Genomic DNA, 18,140 nt, shown 5'->3' on the forward strand with positions numbered 1-18,140 from the left:
TGGGAGCTTTCTCAAGTCAACTAGGCTTCATAAATACATAACTTTCCTTTTCAACGGTCATTGTTCTCTTAGGACTCTTTCTCAAAGATAATCATTTGGCACTTATCATTGATTCCCTACCCTTTTGCTAGGAAATATCACCTAGATTTTTAAATTTGGAAGACATATATAAAAACATAGGGCAAGTGGGACAACAATTTATAACTAAAAATGAAATCTTAATATATTGATCATCAGATACTTGTAGTGCAGCCTTAACACCTGTTTTTAAAAAATCTGACGTTTGCTTTGGCTAATGCTATTTGAATAATATCATTCGTCATAAGAAAATCACACCATTTTTAACAAGAATGTACCTTCTGGAATGACTAACAAGATTATAAAAGAAGCAATAACATATATAATAAACTGCCACCAGTTTGCAGCTTCAGTGATACACACATTGTTAAGTATTAGCTGGTCCTTAAAGAAATTATCTTTGAGTTGCTCAACCACTGAATGTTTTCACTGAGCAGGTATATATATTATAGATGTCAAATGGCAGCTGTTTTAATTTTATAGCAGCTGTTCATTCAGATCAAATATTTATTTTCTAAGTATTAGGGGTGGTGTAATGAAAATTATTGGATTGGGCATTGTTTCAGAATGCTTCAGGCAGATAGGATGTAGGAGAGGATAGGATAGGATAGGATAAGAAACCTTTATTGTCATCTGCTGTATGTACAATGACGTTCTGATGCCCTGGTCTCAAAAAAGGAATATCACCCATTGAACAATATCTCCATCCAAGGATAACAAAAATAACACCAAAAACCTATATTAATCTTCTTTTCAGCATCTTGAGAGTTAACAAGGTTGATGCTATATGGAAGCTGTTACTAAATCTGGTTGTTCTGCTATGGAAGGCAATAATAAAAACCAGTTATGGACAGGATGTGTAAGTGTTCAGAGTTATGAGAGTAGGTTTCTATGTTGCAGCAGCATAGATAGGTTATAGGCTAGGTCAGCAATCCCCAACGTTTCTGGCTTTGCAGCCCAGCGTAGGAAGGAGAGGGGATAGTTCTTTGTGAGTAGTAGGTGCACACACAAGCATGCCCAGCTCCATTTGTGCAATCACGGGTGTGGGCACCCGCTGCTCACACAAATGGAGCTTCACATGCAAGCGAGCACATGCGAGCAAAGTAGAGCTGTGCACTGGTTGTGCAGTCCAGTTTCGAATGGACTGAGGCACAGTAGTGGGCCACTACCTGGAGATTGGGGACCCCTGGGCTAAGTCAGTGACTTAACCTTTTCTTCATCACGGACCCCCTTTAAATATCTTTTGAGGCCATGTAGCATCACCATGAACCACCAAGACTTAACTCAAGATTTAAAGCATTAGACTGCATCAGGCTTTCATGGACCACTGTGACAACATCGCGGCCATAAGAATAGCCTATGTTTATATTAGCTACTGTCAAGAATATATATTCAGTACTACATTTGTGAAATCAAGTTTTTCTATCTTCTCAAGTTCGATGTATGCTAGAAATATTTTAAATTGAAAGTAGAAAAAGTAATATCTACGTGTATCTAGATTTAATACACTGCAAAGCTCTTGTAACAATTTTAGAATTAAATTTACATTTCAGATTGGATTCTTTAGGGATTGCAGGATTTTTAGTTTATATCTTAAGACTGGACAGAAAATGAAATACTTGTAATGTTTCCACAGCAACAGTTGATATTTGCTGCTGATTTTGAATGTTATTTTGAAAAGGGAGATGTGGGGCATTGGGAATGATAATCTTATTAATATGGACAAGGCTGGTTTCATTTACCTCTTGACTTATTGTTTTTGGATGGCAGGGCGTTAAACTCTGGTGTAGAATACTATTGGGACCAGCTGAATGAAACTGTCTTCACTGTGCATTCCAGTAGCAGAAGCACTGAACGCCCTGGGTGAGTGTGGAGAATGAGTTGAAGGCAACCAGTCATACATAGAAATACATGTATTTTCGTCGTCGTCAAGGTCTGGATGTAATTGTATTGTTACCCTTGCGTCTTATTATGATGGCAGCTCTAAAATTTTAAAACTAATTTTTCCCCTTGGCAGTTGAATCACGCCATATGGCATAATATAACTGCTGATACTTGGTTATCTCACTAATGCAAAGCGAAATGTTCAGATAAATCTGTCAACCACAGTCCTTCCAGCTGTCAATACCACACCTTCCTAAGTCAATTGGAAGCCATTAAGCTTAAGGGAATTGAAAATGTAGAAAAAATACTACACAAGTAATGACTAATTCCAACTTTAAAACAATTATGAGTTCCAACACCGTTTCTAACTGTAGGACTAGGATTATCATTTTAGTCAAAATCAGATGTGAAAACATAATTTTGACTACCTTCTAGGTCATTTTTTTCATTAAAATTCTTAATGGATGCCTCTTGAAACCATAAGGAATGGCTAGGTGTTTCGGGCATACATGCATTTTTGTATTTGTTCTATCCTAGCTAAATATATTCTGTTGTGCATCTCTTCAGAACCAGCAGAGCTACCTGGAGGACGGACCGGGATTTGGGCTTAATGAATGCCATTGGCCTGCAGCCACGGAACCCAACCACCTCTGTGACTTCTCAGGGCACACAGACTCTGGCACCTCAGCTACAGAATGCAGAAACACAAACAGAGAGAGAAGTTCAGGAACCAGGAAGTCTTACTTCAGGGGTTACTGAAGGTAAATATTGGGGAATTATTGCCGGGGACAAATATGCATTATCCTGGACATTACTTAAGAAAAACCAGGGACATGATAATTTTACAAACAGAATGGGTCTATACATAGCAGTTGCATCATCTTCAGCTAAGTAGCTTTAGCTACACATGAGCTCATTTGTTTCTACCATTTTTAGAAAATGAAAGAACTGTTTGTTTTTCTATTGCCCTTTATATCTCTTGTGCATCCTGAGATGTAAGTTTGCTTCTAAAATATTTTTTTCTAACGTCAGATTATTGCCGCTTCTCAAGTGTGAAAAATTAAAAAACAAAAGAATCTAGCAAAGAAAAAATCGCAATTAACTTCTATGTGAAGTATGCTCTTCCAGTGGTTAAATAAGCCTACACAAAAGTGATCTTAAATACTAGAGACTGGGTAAATTAACCAATACTGGGGGCTTGACTTGGTAGAAATTGAAAACAAATATTGATCAACAGCAGTGCATCTTTTTATATGGCTTCATTCAACTTTTTTCCTGCTGCTGTTTTTTTTAGCAGATGTTCTGACCCAGGTCATTCATTCATCTGTTTCCAAAATAACAATATAACCTGAATTTAAAGAATGACCTTTAGTTATTTCATTGAGTTCAAAGGTAAACAGCAATTTAACATTATGTCCTTGCTGTAATCATAATTAGTTTAACAGTCTCCTAGGAAAACAATTGAGCTTTGTATAGTATAGATAAGCCAAGAAAATGGCTTGTTTTAATTACTTGTTTTAAGCTTAAGTTTCCTAGAGTTGGGCATGAGGATAAAATGTGATTTTCAAAAACAAATCATTGATGATGTACTGTTATACATGAAAATTATGCTAATTCCCAGTAACCAGCCACAACAATGATGTTTTGAATGCACTGATTCTTACTCATAACTAAAATAATAATTAAAAAAAAACCAAATCTGACAATTAGGGAGGAAACAAATCTTACAGTTAGTCAGGAAGGAAGATACATTTCTTCAGAGCTCCCATACAAAAACATTTTTACATAAAGGAAGTTTCTTTAGGAAACTAGGTTCTGCTACCTGTTATTAAAAAGAGTCACACCGATCATACAAAAACAAAAATCAAGATTATTTATACTTAGTTTGCAATACTGTATATCCATTGGATTACAGTGACCTACTGTAACTTATTAGCATAATATATGTTAGTATTTATATATCTAGGATGTATAAAGGGGATGCAATGGCTCAATGGCTAAGACACTGAGCTTGTTGATCAGATCCCTAGCACCGCGTAATGGAATGAGTTCCTGTTACTTGTCCCAGCTTCTGCTAAGCACATAAAAAATACAAGTAGAAAAAAAGGGACCACTTTGGTGAGAATGTAACAGCGCTCTGTGCTCTTTTGGCATTTAGTCATGCTGGCCACATGACCACGGAGATGTCTTTGGACAGTGCTGGCTCTTCGGCTTTGAAACGGAGATGAGCACCACCCCCTAGAGTTGGGAACAGCTAGCACATATGTGTGAGGGGAACCTTCACCTTTAAGATGTATAAAAGTAAACCATGAATATAGTAAATATTTGCAAATGAGCATACACTGAGAAACTGCATAATAAATACATAACTAGGAAGGGTATCAAAATGTAGAAGTGATTTGGAAAACAATCTGCATTTTAGTTGGCCCCAAAACTGAGGAATTGGCACCAGGGCTTTCTTGTCTCCAATCTACCTTTCCAAAGTTTGCTTCTAAGTAAGGTAGGAGGATTACAACTGACAAAGCTAGTATAGAAGTTTTATAACAATTAAAATCTTAAGACCTGAACGTTGGTAATTCCTTTAAACATGCTCAACGTACAGTTAGGAAATGGGCTTTATTTTTAACTTCAATCTATTAACCTAAAAGGAATTAAGAATTTGGATTCCTGAATTCTTAGCAATCTCAACCAGCACCTAGGCTTTACAGAAAAATGTGGAAAATGGCTCACATTAGCTCTCCCCCCCCCACACACACACCTTAGTGTGACTCTACCTAGGATAGAACAACAAGAAACGAGTTCCAACTGAGTTGGACTTTTTTCTAGCTTGTTTTTAAAAAACCTAAAAAAAGAGCTCATTTTTTTCAGTGAGTTTTCCACCAGAAATTCAGCAAATCAGATCAATTACAAGGCAAGACAGGTTGTAAAGTTAGGCTTAATCATGACTATGAACAGCATGGTCTGTGGATTGAATAATATAGTTGAGGTTAAGTTGATTCCCATTTCTTCTACAAATATTGTACGAAGATTTTGAAATGCTTGTATGTTGAAAATAAGCTGAAACAACTCTTCAGTATTTCCCCATCAGGGTTGTGAATTAATTAGTATTTCTTGATACAAACTGAGTAGTATCAGCAGCCCTGAGTAAGCTCATTATTGAAAAAGGTGTGTTCTTTGCTGCAATGGACAGGAGAATGTTGCCATATGGGAAAAAAATCTGAAAATAATCCTCAATAAAGCTCCCCAAACGTTTGTCTGTTAGTAAATACAGACTATCCTTCATCTTTGCAGGCTCTGTAAAAATTACCTTTCTGAAAATCATTGAATTTTTGGAAAGATGATGTTAGTAAACTTATTATCACTGAAGCCCTCCAGTTCCTTTTTGTCTCATAATTGCTACTTTTTGTATATTATTATTTGTGAAGACTGCATCAGTCAAAGGAAAGCAAGTTTCAGTCTAAAAAATATCTGAAAATCCCAGAAGTAAATGTTGGGCTCAGAAATATCTTTTGTTGTTGAAAAAAAAGAATAATATAAGGTGCTATCAAGCTGAATTTTATCTTCTATTGAAAGGAGATACAGGCACTTATTTCTTTTGTCCATTTAAATAAATGTAATGAAAAATACTCAGATTGGTTGGAAATGCATCCATTAAGCGTTATTAATCCAAGCTAAACTCTTAGGTCACTAACACAGAAATATGAGTTCATTAGCAGAATAGTGAAGCTTACTTAGAATAGCTCTACTTACTTTTGAACAACACTCCTAAATATGCCAGTATTAAAAATAATGTATTTTTAAAAATGCCAATAGTTTCTGTTGTGGCGGGAATCTCACTGTCTGATAGTGAAAAAAAATATTTGTTCTATCATTATAGGTTAGTACGTCATCTCAAAGTATAATCATGCAGATTCCAATTGCATGTCTGGGTTCTGCTATTCCAAAATAGTTTCAGCAAAATACTTCCCAAGGTTGTCACCAGTCTAGAAAGCAGGAGACTGTGAGTTCTAGCCCCACCTTAAGGCATGGAAAACCTGCTGGGTAATTACAAGCAAGTCACTCACTCTCAGCCCAAATCACTTCATGGGGTTATTGTTGTGGGTAAAATAGGGAGAGGAAAGATTAATAGGCATGCTTGCTGCCTTGAGTTATATATAAAAATAATAATAAAGGTGGGATAATGAACTGTATTCAAGCCTCTCTATATAGTGTAAATGTAGCCTATCTGGAAAAATATCTGAATATCCAGGAACCTGTTTATTATATATTAGGGTCTAAATTCAATTCATTATTGTTGTAAAAGACATGGGAGTTGCTTCATCATTGATATTGCTTCAGTAAATAGGTGCCAATTCGTGGTTCCCTCCCAAAGTATAATTTCATTATATTTTCCTTACTCAACGTCTATTGCATCTCCATTTTTTTTAAATGTAGTTCATCCTGTTCATGATCAAATGCTTATTATTTGAAATAACAAAAATTCCATTGGAAAGTTGCACTTCTTGTGCTGGTGCTAATAAGTGTAAACCGAGCTTTATTTAATGATAAAGCAGGAAGATTGTTGTGATAATACACCAATAAATAGTTGTGAATGACATTCTTTTATTCTTTTGCATCCAGCCCAGAATATGTTTCCATCAAATCAGCTACCACCCAAACGCATTGCAACTAAATACACAAAGCAAAGGCATCTGGCCTATGGTTGAAAAAGGAGAGAAAGCGCTCGAAGCCCATAATGTGCAAAGCAGAATTTACAAGTTTCACCTTCTTTAATTTTTTAAAAGCTAATATTCAGTTAACGTTATGAGTATGGTGGAACTTACTAAGTATTTCAGATTTTAGGACTTGCCTAACATATTTTACCAGCACTGGTAGTTGTGATATGCAGTTAGAAATGTGACTATCTGCTCCAGGATCCTTGCTGCAGAGATGCCGGATATAAATCTAACTCTGGAATCTGTAGCGTAGGACTTCAATAGCCAGTATCTCCCGATGTTATGCCCTTTGGATTATTCACAACATCCTTTTTCATTCACACAAAGAAATAAGACTATTTTAATTACAATTATTTCTTTAGTATCTGGGAGGTCATTGATGCGTTTGCTGAAAAAAGCTCCTGATATAAAACCTATACTCATTTTCAAGTTCTTTATTCGGCGTAATATGCCCAAACTGCTTTCTTTTTTTTGCTATAGACATGTATCTGCTTTAGAGATATATCTCTGAAGCACTGGGAAGTTGACGGAGAAATGAAAGCAATAGAGTGAGAAGCAACGTCTGTGGATCTAGCAGTGACGCTGAAGATCAGCCCCTTGATAGAAATGCTAACTTTGGCTCCTTTGCATTCTCTAGTCTTTATTAATCAGATCTCTCCTGACATGATAAATTACTGAGCAGTCAGCCCTGCTGCTGTGGAAACAGCACCTGCTGCTTCTGTGACTAGGCAACAACCCCAGCCTTGGAGTTCTGCCCTTGCCACAGAAGCAAAGCAGATGTTTTGTATGAAAGAAGAACTTGGTGGGGGAGAGGAGTAGAGTGTCAGCATCTTCTGCTCAAGGACTGCCTAAATGGAGGCTTCAGGCTCAGCACATGCTCGTTCAGAAGTGATGTCAATAAAGCATCACTTAGCAATTATGACTGAGTAGCATCTTAAAATTGACCTCCTGCAGTTTGCAGGAGATAAATTTCATTATATTCTGCTTAGTGACTTCCCATAGTGCGCCGAACTAGATAGCCCGGTAGCTGATCTAAGACAGGGCTTTAAGCCACTAAGCCAATATTTAATTCTGAAGTCTGGCTGCTTAGGTTTTATGCTACCTTTAACCTTAATTTTGATTGTTGAAAGTGGGCTTTTAAAAACCTCGGCAATTGAAGATTTTTAACATCATAAAGGCTTACAGATTTATTCTCACATTTCATAATTAGTGTTGCTTCCCCCCCCCCCCAATCTGTCAGGGCAAAATTGTGATTTAAAAAGGTGTTATAAGTTCTTTTTTTTAAAAGAGCATTTTCATGTAGCTTTTTAGAAATTTTGAGTGGTTTGAGCAAGGTAAGTTTTCCTAAAAAGACATAACCCCCCCAAAACAAACCTTGCTTCAGTATTCTGCATTGTAGATGAGCCAGTGCCACTTCCTTCTCTTTTGTAATGAGACCTGATGCTTCAACAAAGTCTGGAAGGAAGATTTATATTTTTAATAAGGATCAGGTGGCCTGTGGCTGCTACATCCTCTGTGGAACAATTCAGCACATTCCATTGAATAAAGATATTTTCTTCCACAGCTTACAATTGAGAGTCACTAATTGCTCATTCTTCATGAAGCAGCTTGAATGAGACGTTCTTTTCCTAGCTTTCTTTGCCCTTGGAGAGCTGGACTTTCTATACTGCATGATTCTTTGAGAGTCTAGAGATAGCGCTGGAGAAAAAGGAACAGCAATAGGTAGCAATATGTTAATAGCAATAGCACTTAGAGTTAAAAACCGCTTCATCGTGCTTTACAGCTCTCTCTAAGCAGTTTTCAGAGTCAGCGTATTGTCCCCAAGAATCTGGGTCCTCATTTTACTGACCTCGGAAGGATAGAAAATGGAGTCAACTTTGAGCCAGTCAGGATAGAACTGCTGGCAGTCAGCCGAGTTAGCCTGCAATATTGCATTCAACCACTGCGCCACCACGGCTCTTTAGACTAAATAGACTAAACAAGTAAAAAGGAAAAATTAAATGAGTAAATATAACTCATATGTCCACTTGAAGGGAAGGGAAGCAACAACAGTTCATTCTCCTCTGCGCTCTTGGGGAATCCAAGCATGGGTTAACTTTGTCCATTAGTCTAGAGACTGAGTTATTGTTGACCACGCCTACTCTGACTGGGTAGTTCAGTATTTTTAACTCAGTCCAGCCTAAAGAGACGTAAAAACCTTTTCTCTAGGATATCAGACAAAATTAACTTCACACCTTTGTTTCTGGAGATTTGGATTTCTGTATTTCATGTTTGACTGAATGTTTGTGGCTTTGACAGGGCACAAGCCGCGTTATCTGTTCGCTTCGGCGGGCAGCTAGTACGCTGGGCTAGATTGTTTCCCTTGGAAGCTTCTCTGAGTTCCCTTCTGGCTCTTGTGGCTGGAGGAATCAGAGCGTAGCAAGACTGCAGCCGTGCGCCTTTGGTTACTTTGCTGTTGTGGACGTGAAGCGGTTCACCGTTCTCCTCTCCACAGCCTGCCACAGGGAGAGTAGATTCGCCACTGTCGCATCGGCTGGGCTGGGCACGATCCGCTCAAAGTAGCGTGATCAGCCCTGAATTGAATTAGTTGCCCCGCGGGCGCCCCCCCTTTTTTTAAACAAAATTTTATTAGTTTTAAAAAAAATTATCAAGGAAAAGGGTAATGGGTAAAATTACAAATGTTGACAGTTACATTATGCAGGAAATGGCCCTCCCGCCCATTCTCATAACTTTCATTTATTAATACATTAGATTGTTGCTACTTAATAGTATTTTGTCAGCATAAACTTTTATCTTCAAACAATTTCAATCATTTTATATCAAACAGATTTTCTAGTTCATTTTTGTGATCTGAGTTTTCTTAATGTTGCCTCTTCTCCCCCCTCCAGCAGAGCTCCGGCACCTCCCGTGTCCTGTATGTCCCGTATAGTATCATCAGGTTTACCTAGGAGGACTTTATTTTTTTCCATGAAGGCCTCAGCCTCCATAGTTGTGTTGCTTCTAACTCTCGTTTCCTCCCAGAATATTAGCATACCTTCTGGCATAAGCCATCTAAACCACACCCCTTTCTGGTATAATTTCTTCGCTAAAAGCGAATAGTTTTTTCTTTTATCTCTAACTTTCTTTGGGATTTGTTTCAGAATGGCTATTTCTCTATCCTTGTATTTTAGTGCTTGCCCCCTTTGTGCACTCAGAATCTCATCTCTTGTGGTCTTTCTGAGAAATTTAATGTGTACCTCCCTTGGAACATTGTGTGTTCTGGCATATGCTGAGTTTACTCTATAGACCAGGTCCATGTCCCACCCCATCTGTTGTCTGTCTTTTTTAATATATTCAGCCAATAAATTTGTCATAATATCCCTTAGATCTTCATCATCAGCCTCAACTACATTTTGAAATCTAAGAAAAAAAGACATCCCCCCAAATTCCACTTTTATCTGGTGGTTCTCAAGTTCTTGGTTTCCTTTCTGCACCCCCTTCACCTCCCTCCTCATCTCAGCCGTCCCCTCCTCCAAAAGTTCCAATCTCCGTGAATTTTGGATCGCTCGGTCTTGGTTCTCTCTGAGCTGCTCATTCATTTCTTTCAATTGATTTTTTAAGTCCTCCTGCCCCTTTAAGAGTTGTTGAAACATCTGTTGAAAGTCCACCTCAGGGGGCTTAGGCTGGAACAAAGAAGTTGGTGTCTGTTGTCCGCTGGGGCTGGACGTTGAAGATGCTGGGGCGGAGCCAGCAAAACCCGGTTTCCCCGGTGGTGGTCTTTTAGGTGGCATTGTAGTAAGCAAAGCTCAGAGATGGCAATGTCAATACAGAGAGGAAACAATTGGGAAGGTGGATAGCCAAGAGAGATCGCGAGGCAGGAAGTCCAGACAGATAAGGACCTTTTCTCAATTCTAGTTCCAGGCAATAAAGCAATAAAATCCTTTGTTCCAAGTCTAGGGTAATGTAACAAGAGATTTCTCTAAGTGTCACGGAGACAAAGACAAATGCCAGCAGTTTCTGTGGGTGGTGTCAAATTTCAAAGTACATGAAGACGACGGAAGTGTGCCATCTTGCCCGCGGGGCGCCCTTGATGTTGTTATTGACTGTCGTGTCGGCAGCGGATCACAGAATTCACCGCAGGCGGGCGTTCGCCATTTTGGAGTCACCTTTGAAATTCGTGCTGTTTTTCTCTGCTGTGGTGGCCATTTTGAAACCATTATTCTTAGCGCCGAAGGACGACCAGAAGGGGTGTGACTAGAGTTTTGCACCCAAATTACGGTGACATCACTAACAGCTTGATCTGAGAGCTGAAGAGGTCGGTTCGCCATCTCTCTGTTCCGCAAAGTACACGTGGTTTCCTTGCAAATTGCCTTGCGATTATTTCAGCATGGACGACCTCGTCCATCTCTCCGTATCACGTCCGGACAATCAGATATATCCCTCCCAGGGGGCTCTCATTTATCCGAACCCCCAACTCTTGCAGTTAGCCGGATGGCACGTAAGCGAGCTATCTTGACTCGACTGTATTTCTCTGACAGAGTCATTGACACAATCCAAGCAACGTGACGTCCGTCCACAACACGCATCTATGAAGCCAGTTGGCAGGCCTTTTGCAGATGGAGACGTACAGCCGGAGTTCACCCAGTCAAGGCGTCATTACCACAGTTACTAGATTTCTTACAAATGGGCATGGACAAAAGTCTGACACCCAACACCCTCCGCCGCCAAGTTACAGCTCTTTCGACTGTTGTTGGGGGGCAGGCAAGGTCGCTCCTTGGCACATCATCCAAGGGTTCGGTCATTCCTGAAGGGTGCCTCGAACCTCAGGCCACCGGTGGTATATTGTTACCCCACATGGGACTTGTCCCTGGTACTTAGGACTCTCACAACGGAACCAGTCGAGCTTATCCACACGATCAGCATTACATTGTTGACCCTTAAGACCATTTTCTTGGTACCTATCACATCAGCTAGGAGGGTGTTGGACCTGGCGGTGCTGTCGGTCCGCGAGGACCTCTGTATCCTCCATCCGAACAGAGTCATCTTACGACTAGACCCGGCATTCCTCCCTAAAATTAACTCATGGTTCCACAGGGCCCAGGAACGTCTCCTCCTGGACTTCTGTCCGCAACCTTCGCATCCGCGGGAGCGACGGTGGCACCACCTCGACGTTCAAAGGGCACTCCGTCGCTATGTGAAATGCACTGCATCATATAGAAGGTCAGAGGCACTATTCGTGTCTTTTCAGCCAGCATCCATGGGACAGAAGGTGTCATAAGCGAAAATGGTTTTTGCCCCATTGATTTTGCTTGTCAAATGCCCCTGGGAGGGTTGCAAATGGTGACCCCATGACTCCAGGACACTGCAACCATCATAAGTATATACCAGTTGCCAAACACCTGAGTTTTGATCTTGCGATTGTGGGATGCTGCAACAGTTGTAGCAATAGCGCTTAGACTTATATACAGCTTCACGGTGGTTTATAGCCCTCTCTAAGCAGTTTACAGAGTCAGCATATTGCCCCCAACAATGTGGGTCATTTTACCAACTTCGGAAGGCTGGATGGCTGAGTCAGACTTGAGCCAGTCAGGATTGAAGGAACCGAACACCTGGCAATGTGAGCAGAGTTAGCCTGCAATGCTGCATTCTAACCACTGTGCGACCTCGGCTCTCGTAAGTGTGAGAACTGGCCAAAAGTCACTTTTTACACTAGGGTGCAGATTAGAGGACCATTAAGCCTCAGGAATCCTGAGGATCATCATCCTCAAGCACTCCACCACCAAAGTAGCCATGGAATCCAGCAGCTCAAGCAGAGAGGCCGGTGGGGCAGATTGTTACATTCCAGCAACCTGATGTTCAACAACAGCAGCCAGAACCCAAAGATCTGTTGACCTGATTTTGTGGTGAATATTGAGAGCAAGACATCAGGGCTACTTTCACTCTCCTGGCATCCCTATGTGCAGCAACTTTCATGTGCCTACCATATCTATCTTTGCCCATCATGGTACTAATAATGGCCTTTACCATTATATACCAGTCCACCCCCTCTTTGGGTTTTTTATCCTAGTCTATTAAACCGTCCAGTAACACCCAAGGACAGTTACCCAAACAAACACTTAAGTACACAAGAACTACCCATCCTTCACACACTCCCTCCTGCATTTGCTAGATCTTGTGGTCCCTCTGTCCACAGCTCTCTGCATCTGGTGCACCTGGACCTCCCAGAGAGTTCACATAGCCTTGGTGAGCCCTCCACCCACCCACCCCAACTGAGGTGAATGATCACCTAAACATCATCCAAAGTCCAGGAGGCATACATACAGTAGAGAGCATATTAGGCCTTGCTGAGCCTCTGATGTCTTCTTCTTCTCTGCCATCCCCTCATTCTGCAGCATTGCTATTTTAAGCTGATTTCAGGAGTGTATTGCTTCTGGTCAGCCTCATGATGTCCTCCATCTCTTATCACCCTCTGCAGCTGTATTCCAGCTTCGACTAGAAAAAAATTCGATAGAAAAATGTAGAAACGTTCTTGAATTTTATTTCTTAGAAGTTGAAAACGCTACAAAATAACAGCATCCTAAAGGCAGATGTAGGTGAGGGTAGAAAAATGATGTAGCCAGTGTACATTAAATAAAAAAATGTAAGCTTGTGTTGTCTGGAATGGTAAACATTCTCAACAAAGTGCGTGTGCGTGCGTGTGTGTGTGCGCGTGTGTGTTGGAGTTGCTACTATCATGTTTTCTTGACTTGTCTGCATCTGTATTTTCATTCCTTTAACTATCATAACTTTTTTTTTGATTATTATTTTTTTATTTATTCTTATAAAAATAAAATCATACAAACATAATTTCAAACATATTGCCGTCACAGCGCAAGAAATCATAACGTTTAAATAACTAAACTTGACATTACCGTCCTAATAATAGGCCTAATATTTAGCACCAACATTTACACTATATGCAGCCCATCTAGTCAGCGTACCTACATCATCAATTCTTATTCGTCCTTTAATTTCTGATTAATATTATTTACCAGTATCTGATTTAAACATATATTATTGCTTCAATTGTTATTATTCGGTCGTTCCCGTACCCAATTATACCACCTCTTCCACGAGTTATAGAATTTGGAGTCCTTTTTTCCTTTAATTAATTTTGTTAGTCTATCCAATTCTGCACATTCATTAATTTTATTTATTACTGCCCTATCCATTGGTATTTGATCGCTCTTCCATTCCTGGGCAAATGCCAATCTTGCCGCAATGATTATGTGCAACACCAAGAACCATATCTCCATGTTGATATCTGGGGGTTTGAGTCCTAACAGGAAGGTTTCAGGTTTCAAATCTAATTGATGTTGGGTGAACTATCATAACTTTTTTGTTCCACACATTTCTATTTTTCAGACATGAAATAAAAATATAGCTTTGTTCTTAGCTTACAGTAGGATTTATTTCTTTATTCTCTTGCCTCTTGTTTGCTTTTAGTGTAAACATTTGGTTTAAATATTGTCATAAGTTTCTTTGGAGAGCAATTTTTGGACAAATATAAAAACTTTAAAAGTTTTTTTAACTAAAAAAAGAACTTTTCTTTCTTCCAGGTGGTTCAGATTATGGAGCAACTGGAGAAAATGCCCTAATTAGGATCCAAAGGCTGATGGCTGACGGTGGCATGACTGCTGTCGTCCAACGAGAGCAAAGCACTACCATGGCATCCATGGGTGGTTTTGGCAACAACATAATTGTGAGTCACCGGATCCACCGTAGCTCTCAGACTGGCACTGAATCCACTGGGATAGAAGGAGGCTCGACTCAACCATCGACTTCACAGGAGCTGATAACGGAGCTAGAAGGACGGACCCTTTCTGAGTCTATGCAGGTGACAGAACGTGGCCTGAGCCCACAGACATTGTCTAGTGAGGTTGAGGGAGAAGCTAATGGGCAAAGCCTATCAGAGCAAGCTCATTCCTCAATGGACACTGAGGGACCAGTCGAGTATAGTGATCTAACTAATAATAACCATCTTCCTGACAGTACCAATTTCTATAGTAATGAGAGCACCAATGGAGAGTCTCGGAACAGGTAGAGATGAATTGGTGCTATCCTTGTACTGCTAAGCAGAGACTTGTACCTCACAGCTGACCAGGAACTGAAGGAGTAGGGGGATTTTGGCTCTGACCAGATGCTGATAATTCAGTGGGCATTGATATGCAGGGGTGGGATATTAGAGGGAAACCACAACTTGTATGGGAGAATTCTTGAAGAGGTTTTATTCTGTGTCTTAGCTTCCCACATCTGTTTTGCTGCACATTTTCTACAATAGTTGTAATAAACCTTGATATTCAGATGAGCCTTATGTAAATTTCTCAGCTCACTGGCTACAGGAATTCATTAAGCTTTGTCCTAACCCTGCAGTGCTTTTAATGCTACTCTTTTTTTAAAATTTAATTTAATTTTTTTTAAAAGTGCTTTCCCCTTCTTGACCTACCAACTAATTGGATTAAGGAGACTTGAGTCTCTTCCGTTGGAGACCTTCAATTTTATTGAATTGTGTATATATCTTTAAATGCTACTGTGGAGGAAACTTGCACCTAGATTCTACAACTAGAGTGGCTCCATTTTCCAATCCAGAGCTTTATCCCATGCCACACTGCTTGTAAGCACTAGAAAACTCTTCAGAAGTTCAAAATTTGGATGGCTTGAAGGAATGTAGGCTGGATAAGGCACAGCAGTGTTTTCCAGGACTCTGTTCCACTCTTTTTTTCCAGTTCAGAACTGGAGATAGGAGAGCAGTGCTTGGGCGTCTCAATTTTTTTCATGCTCAGGAACCTCTCAGGAGTGTGGGCCTTTTGTTTTCAGAATATCTTAATTTGTATGCAAGCAGAACTTTTACAAGGGCTGCTGTGGGTGGGGCAACCTATAGTTGTAAAGCATGTGGGTAGGGTGGGAACCGTTCCCCCCAAAACATGGCACTTATTACAGATATTGCCCAAGGCTTAGCAACTCTTGCTGTGCCAATCGTAGCATATTGTAATTCAATCTGGCGAAATTTGGCAGGATCATGGTGCCATAACCAGGTTGCACTTCCCTGTTAGGGGTAGGATGTGGGGTGGGAGAGAGGGGTTAGCTCCATGTCAGGGCGTGAGTTATGTGTCTGTGATGTAAGGTGTTGCATGTGAAACCTTGACCTTGTACATGTAGTTTCTAGTGGAGAAATCAAGGCTCTGATACTTTTTTTTGTTTCTAGTCAACAATGTGATTTTCCTTTTCATTTGTAACTCTCCATCCCAGTGAGCTTGTAGCAGGAAGGTGGGGGAGAGTGTGTGCTAATGAGGGAAACACCAAAGATCAACGTCATTAAAATATGACAGACCCTTCTTTGGTCTCCTGTCTTCTTTTCTCGATCAAGTACAGTGCCTGGGTTTTTTTTTTTTTGGTGGGGGTGGGGGGATGTCTTTCTATTTGATTGGTTTATTCTACAAAAGTCCCCTATCCTGAAATCTTGTCAGTTCCAGGAGAATCAGAAAAACATGAAAAGGTTTTTATCTGTTTAGCTGCATAATTCTTGACTTTTCTGGTATTGTTACTGCTACTACAATTATAGCTCTTGGCTGCTGGAAGAAAAGGAAAAGGAAAAAAAACCCAATTGGTTAAACTGCTAGTTCAATGAAACGTTTTTTTTCATGATGCATCTAACAAATTGTTATGCAGCACCTGCCAGAGGTTTTCCTCCCAATATGCATGTCTCTGTATTGTCAGTACCAGTGGTGGGTTACAGGCGGTACGCCCTGGTATGGGTGTACCTGAGCCTGCCCGGAGCACCAGATACCATTCCGGTATGGTGCTTCAGAGAGCCCGCCTGCCCGAGCTCCTTAGCGGTCTGTTAAGTCTTCTGTGCTTCCGTGCATGGCGCATACAGCACCTGCGTGACGCTCCGCTGAGCAGCTGGAGCGTTGCGGAGGCGTTAATACACATGTGCATCCATGTGGACGCCCCTGGGCCCGTTCCAACTGTACTGGTTGGAACGGGATCCGGAACCCACCACTGATCAGTACCATGAGCAAGTGACAATAAATAAAGCCCATTGTTAAGCAGCTCGTAAGCTCACAGTCAGAAAAATCTGTTAGAGAACATTAGCAAATGTTGCCTTAAATCACAGCATGGAGATAAACTTTAAATCAAATCAGCTGGCTGCCAGTCCTCATCAAAGTGTTAATGAAGCACTAAAAAGTGCCCTGTGATGGTTTGTACTTCAGAGCTACAGGAGCTTGATTATGGAATTCCTCTCTTTAGTTTTAGAACATGTTTTTACATCAGAAGAGACTAAACCTAGACTCCATAACTGGCTCACTAGGGTGGAGGAGTGCCTATCTCTGTGAGAGAAAATGAGAGAAGGTTACAGATTTTGCAACATGATGCTAAAAAAACAGCTTTTCTCCAATCATTCCATCCGGACGTCTTGTAGAAAATCACTGCAAATTATGAATTACCTTTTGTTGACTGAGAAAGCCAAGCATTTCAGGTTTATATCGTACATCTTCCCCATATTTTTGTGGTATAATTTACTTCTTCTGTTTATACATACGCTTATACTCAGATCAATCAAAATGACGCAAGATGGTTTTCAAGAAAGAAAAGTAATGGAACAAACTTAAAACGCACTCTGCTCCAATCCTTCAAACTTCACATCTACAATATTAAAACAGTATATGCCCCAAAAGGCAGTGACCAATTGCTTACTAGAATAAAACTTACTGGGGGGCAGGGGGGCGACCTCTAAAAACAAAACAAGGTATATTTAGCCTTGGCTGTTCCAGAGTGTCATTATCACTACGGAAACAAATTCCTTACCATCTTAAATCTCTTGCATGATGGGGTTCTTTAGCATCTCCTCTTGGGAAGCAGTCATTAGATGGGTTGAATCTAGTTGGGAGAGATAGTCCTCAAGGTAAGTGGAATCTGAACTATTTAGGACTTCAAAAGAAGCAACTAGCACTCACAATTAGATTCATAAATGCAACACTGTTGAAATGGTCTGTTGTCAGCCAGGCCTCCATATTCTGGACTATCTGCAGTCTCCAAATCAGCTTCCAAGGGCACCCATAGAGAAGGCATGGACATCACTCTCTGGACACTTCCCAGTCCAAATAGAGCAATGAATAGTGCACCAGACCAAACTGGGATCAGGCTCTTGGCTTTTATCTGCTGCTGTGAGTCCAGGAAAGTTCCCAAATCGTGGATCTCTGCCTTCAACATGGCAACAGAAGCGATTAAGGAATATGACTTGTTTTGTGGTGCTCATGGTGGATGCATCAACTACACATTTGCTGCTGGGGGTACAAAACAAGATGAGTGTGGAATAAAATCATTAAAAAGTTACACTTTTATAATTTTGGGGAACATACCACATGGAAAGAGTGGTACATTAATGCAAATGAAGTATTCTATGGTCAGATGCCTTCAATCTCTGCACTGCTGGAATTACAT

At 40.4% G+C, this 18,140-nt stretch overlaps 1 protein-coding gene across 4 annotated transcripts in view; it reads left to right on the forward strand.

Moving 5' to 3' along the window:
- AMBRA1 (autophagy and beclin 1 regulator 1) overlaps positions 1-16,030 on the forward strand; it is a 163,103-nt gene extending 147,073 nt beyond the window's left edge. For all 4 annotated transcript variants that reach the window (XM_081939000.1, XM_081939001.1, XM_081939002.1 and 1 more), the window contains 3 exons: positions 1,849-1,941; positions 2,530-2,723; positions 14,255-16,030. In XM_081939000.1, the coding sequence (XP_081795126.1) occupies positions 1,849-1,941; positions 2,530-2,723; positions 14,255-14,739 (772 nt within the window). In that variant the 3' untranslated portion in view covers positions 14,740-16,030. The remainder of the gene's footprint in view (positions 1-1,848; positions 1,942-2,529; positions 2,724-14,254) is intronic.
- Positions 16,031-18,140: the final 2,110 nt, after the last annotated feature.

This window comes from Natrix helvetica (genome assembly GCF_964273705.1).
Source record: "Natrix helvetica genome assembly, chromosome: 1".
NCBI lineage: Eukaryota > Metazoa > Chordata > Lepidosauria > Squamata > Natricidae > Natrix > Natrix helvetica.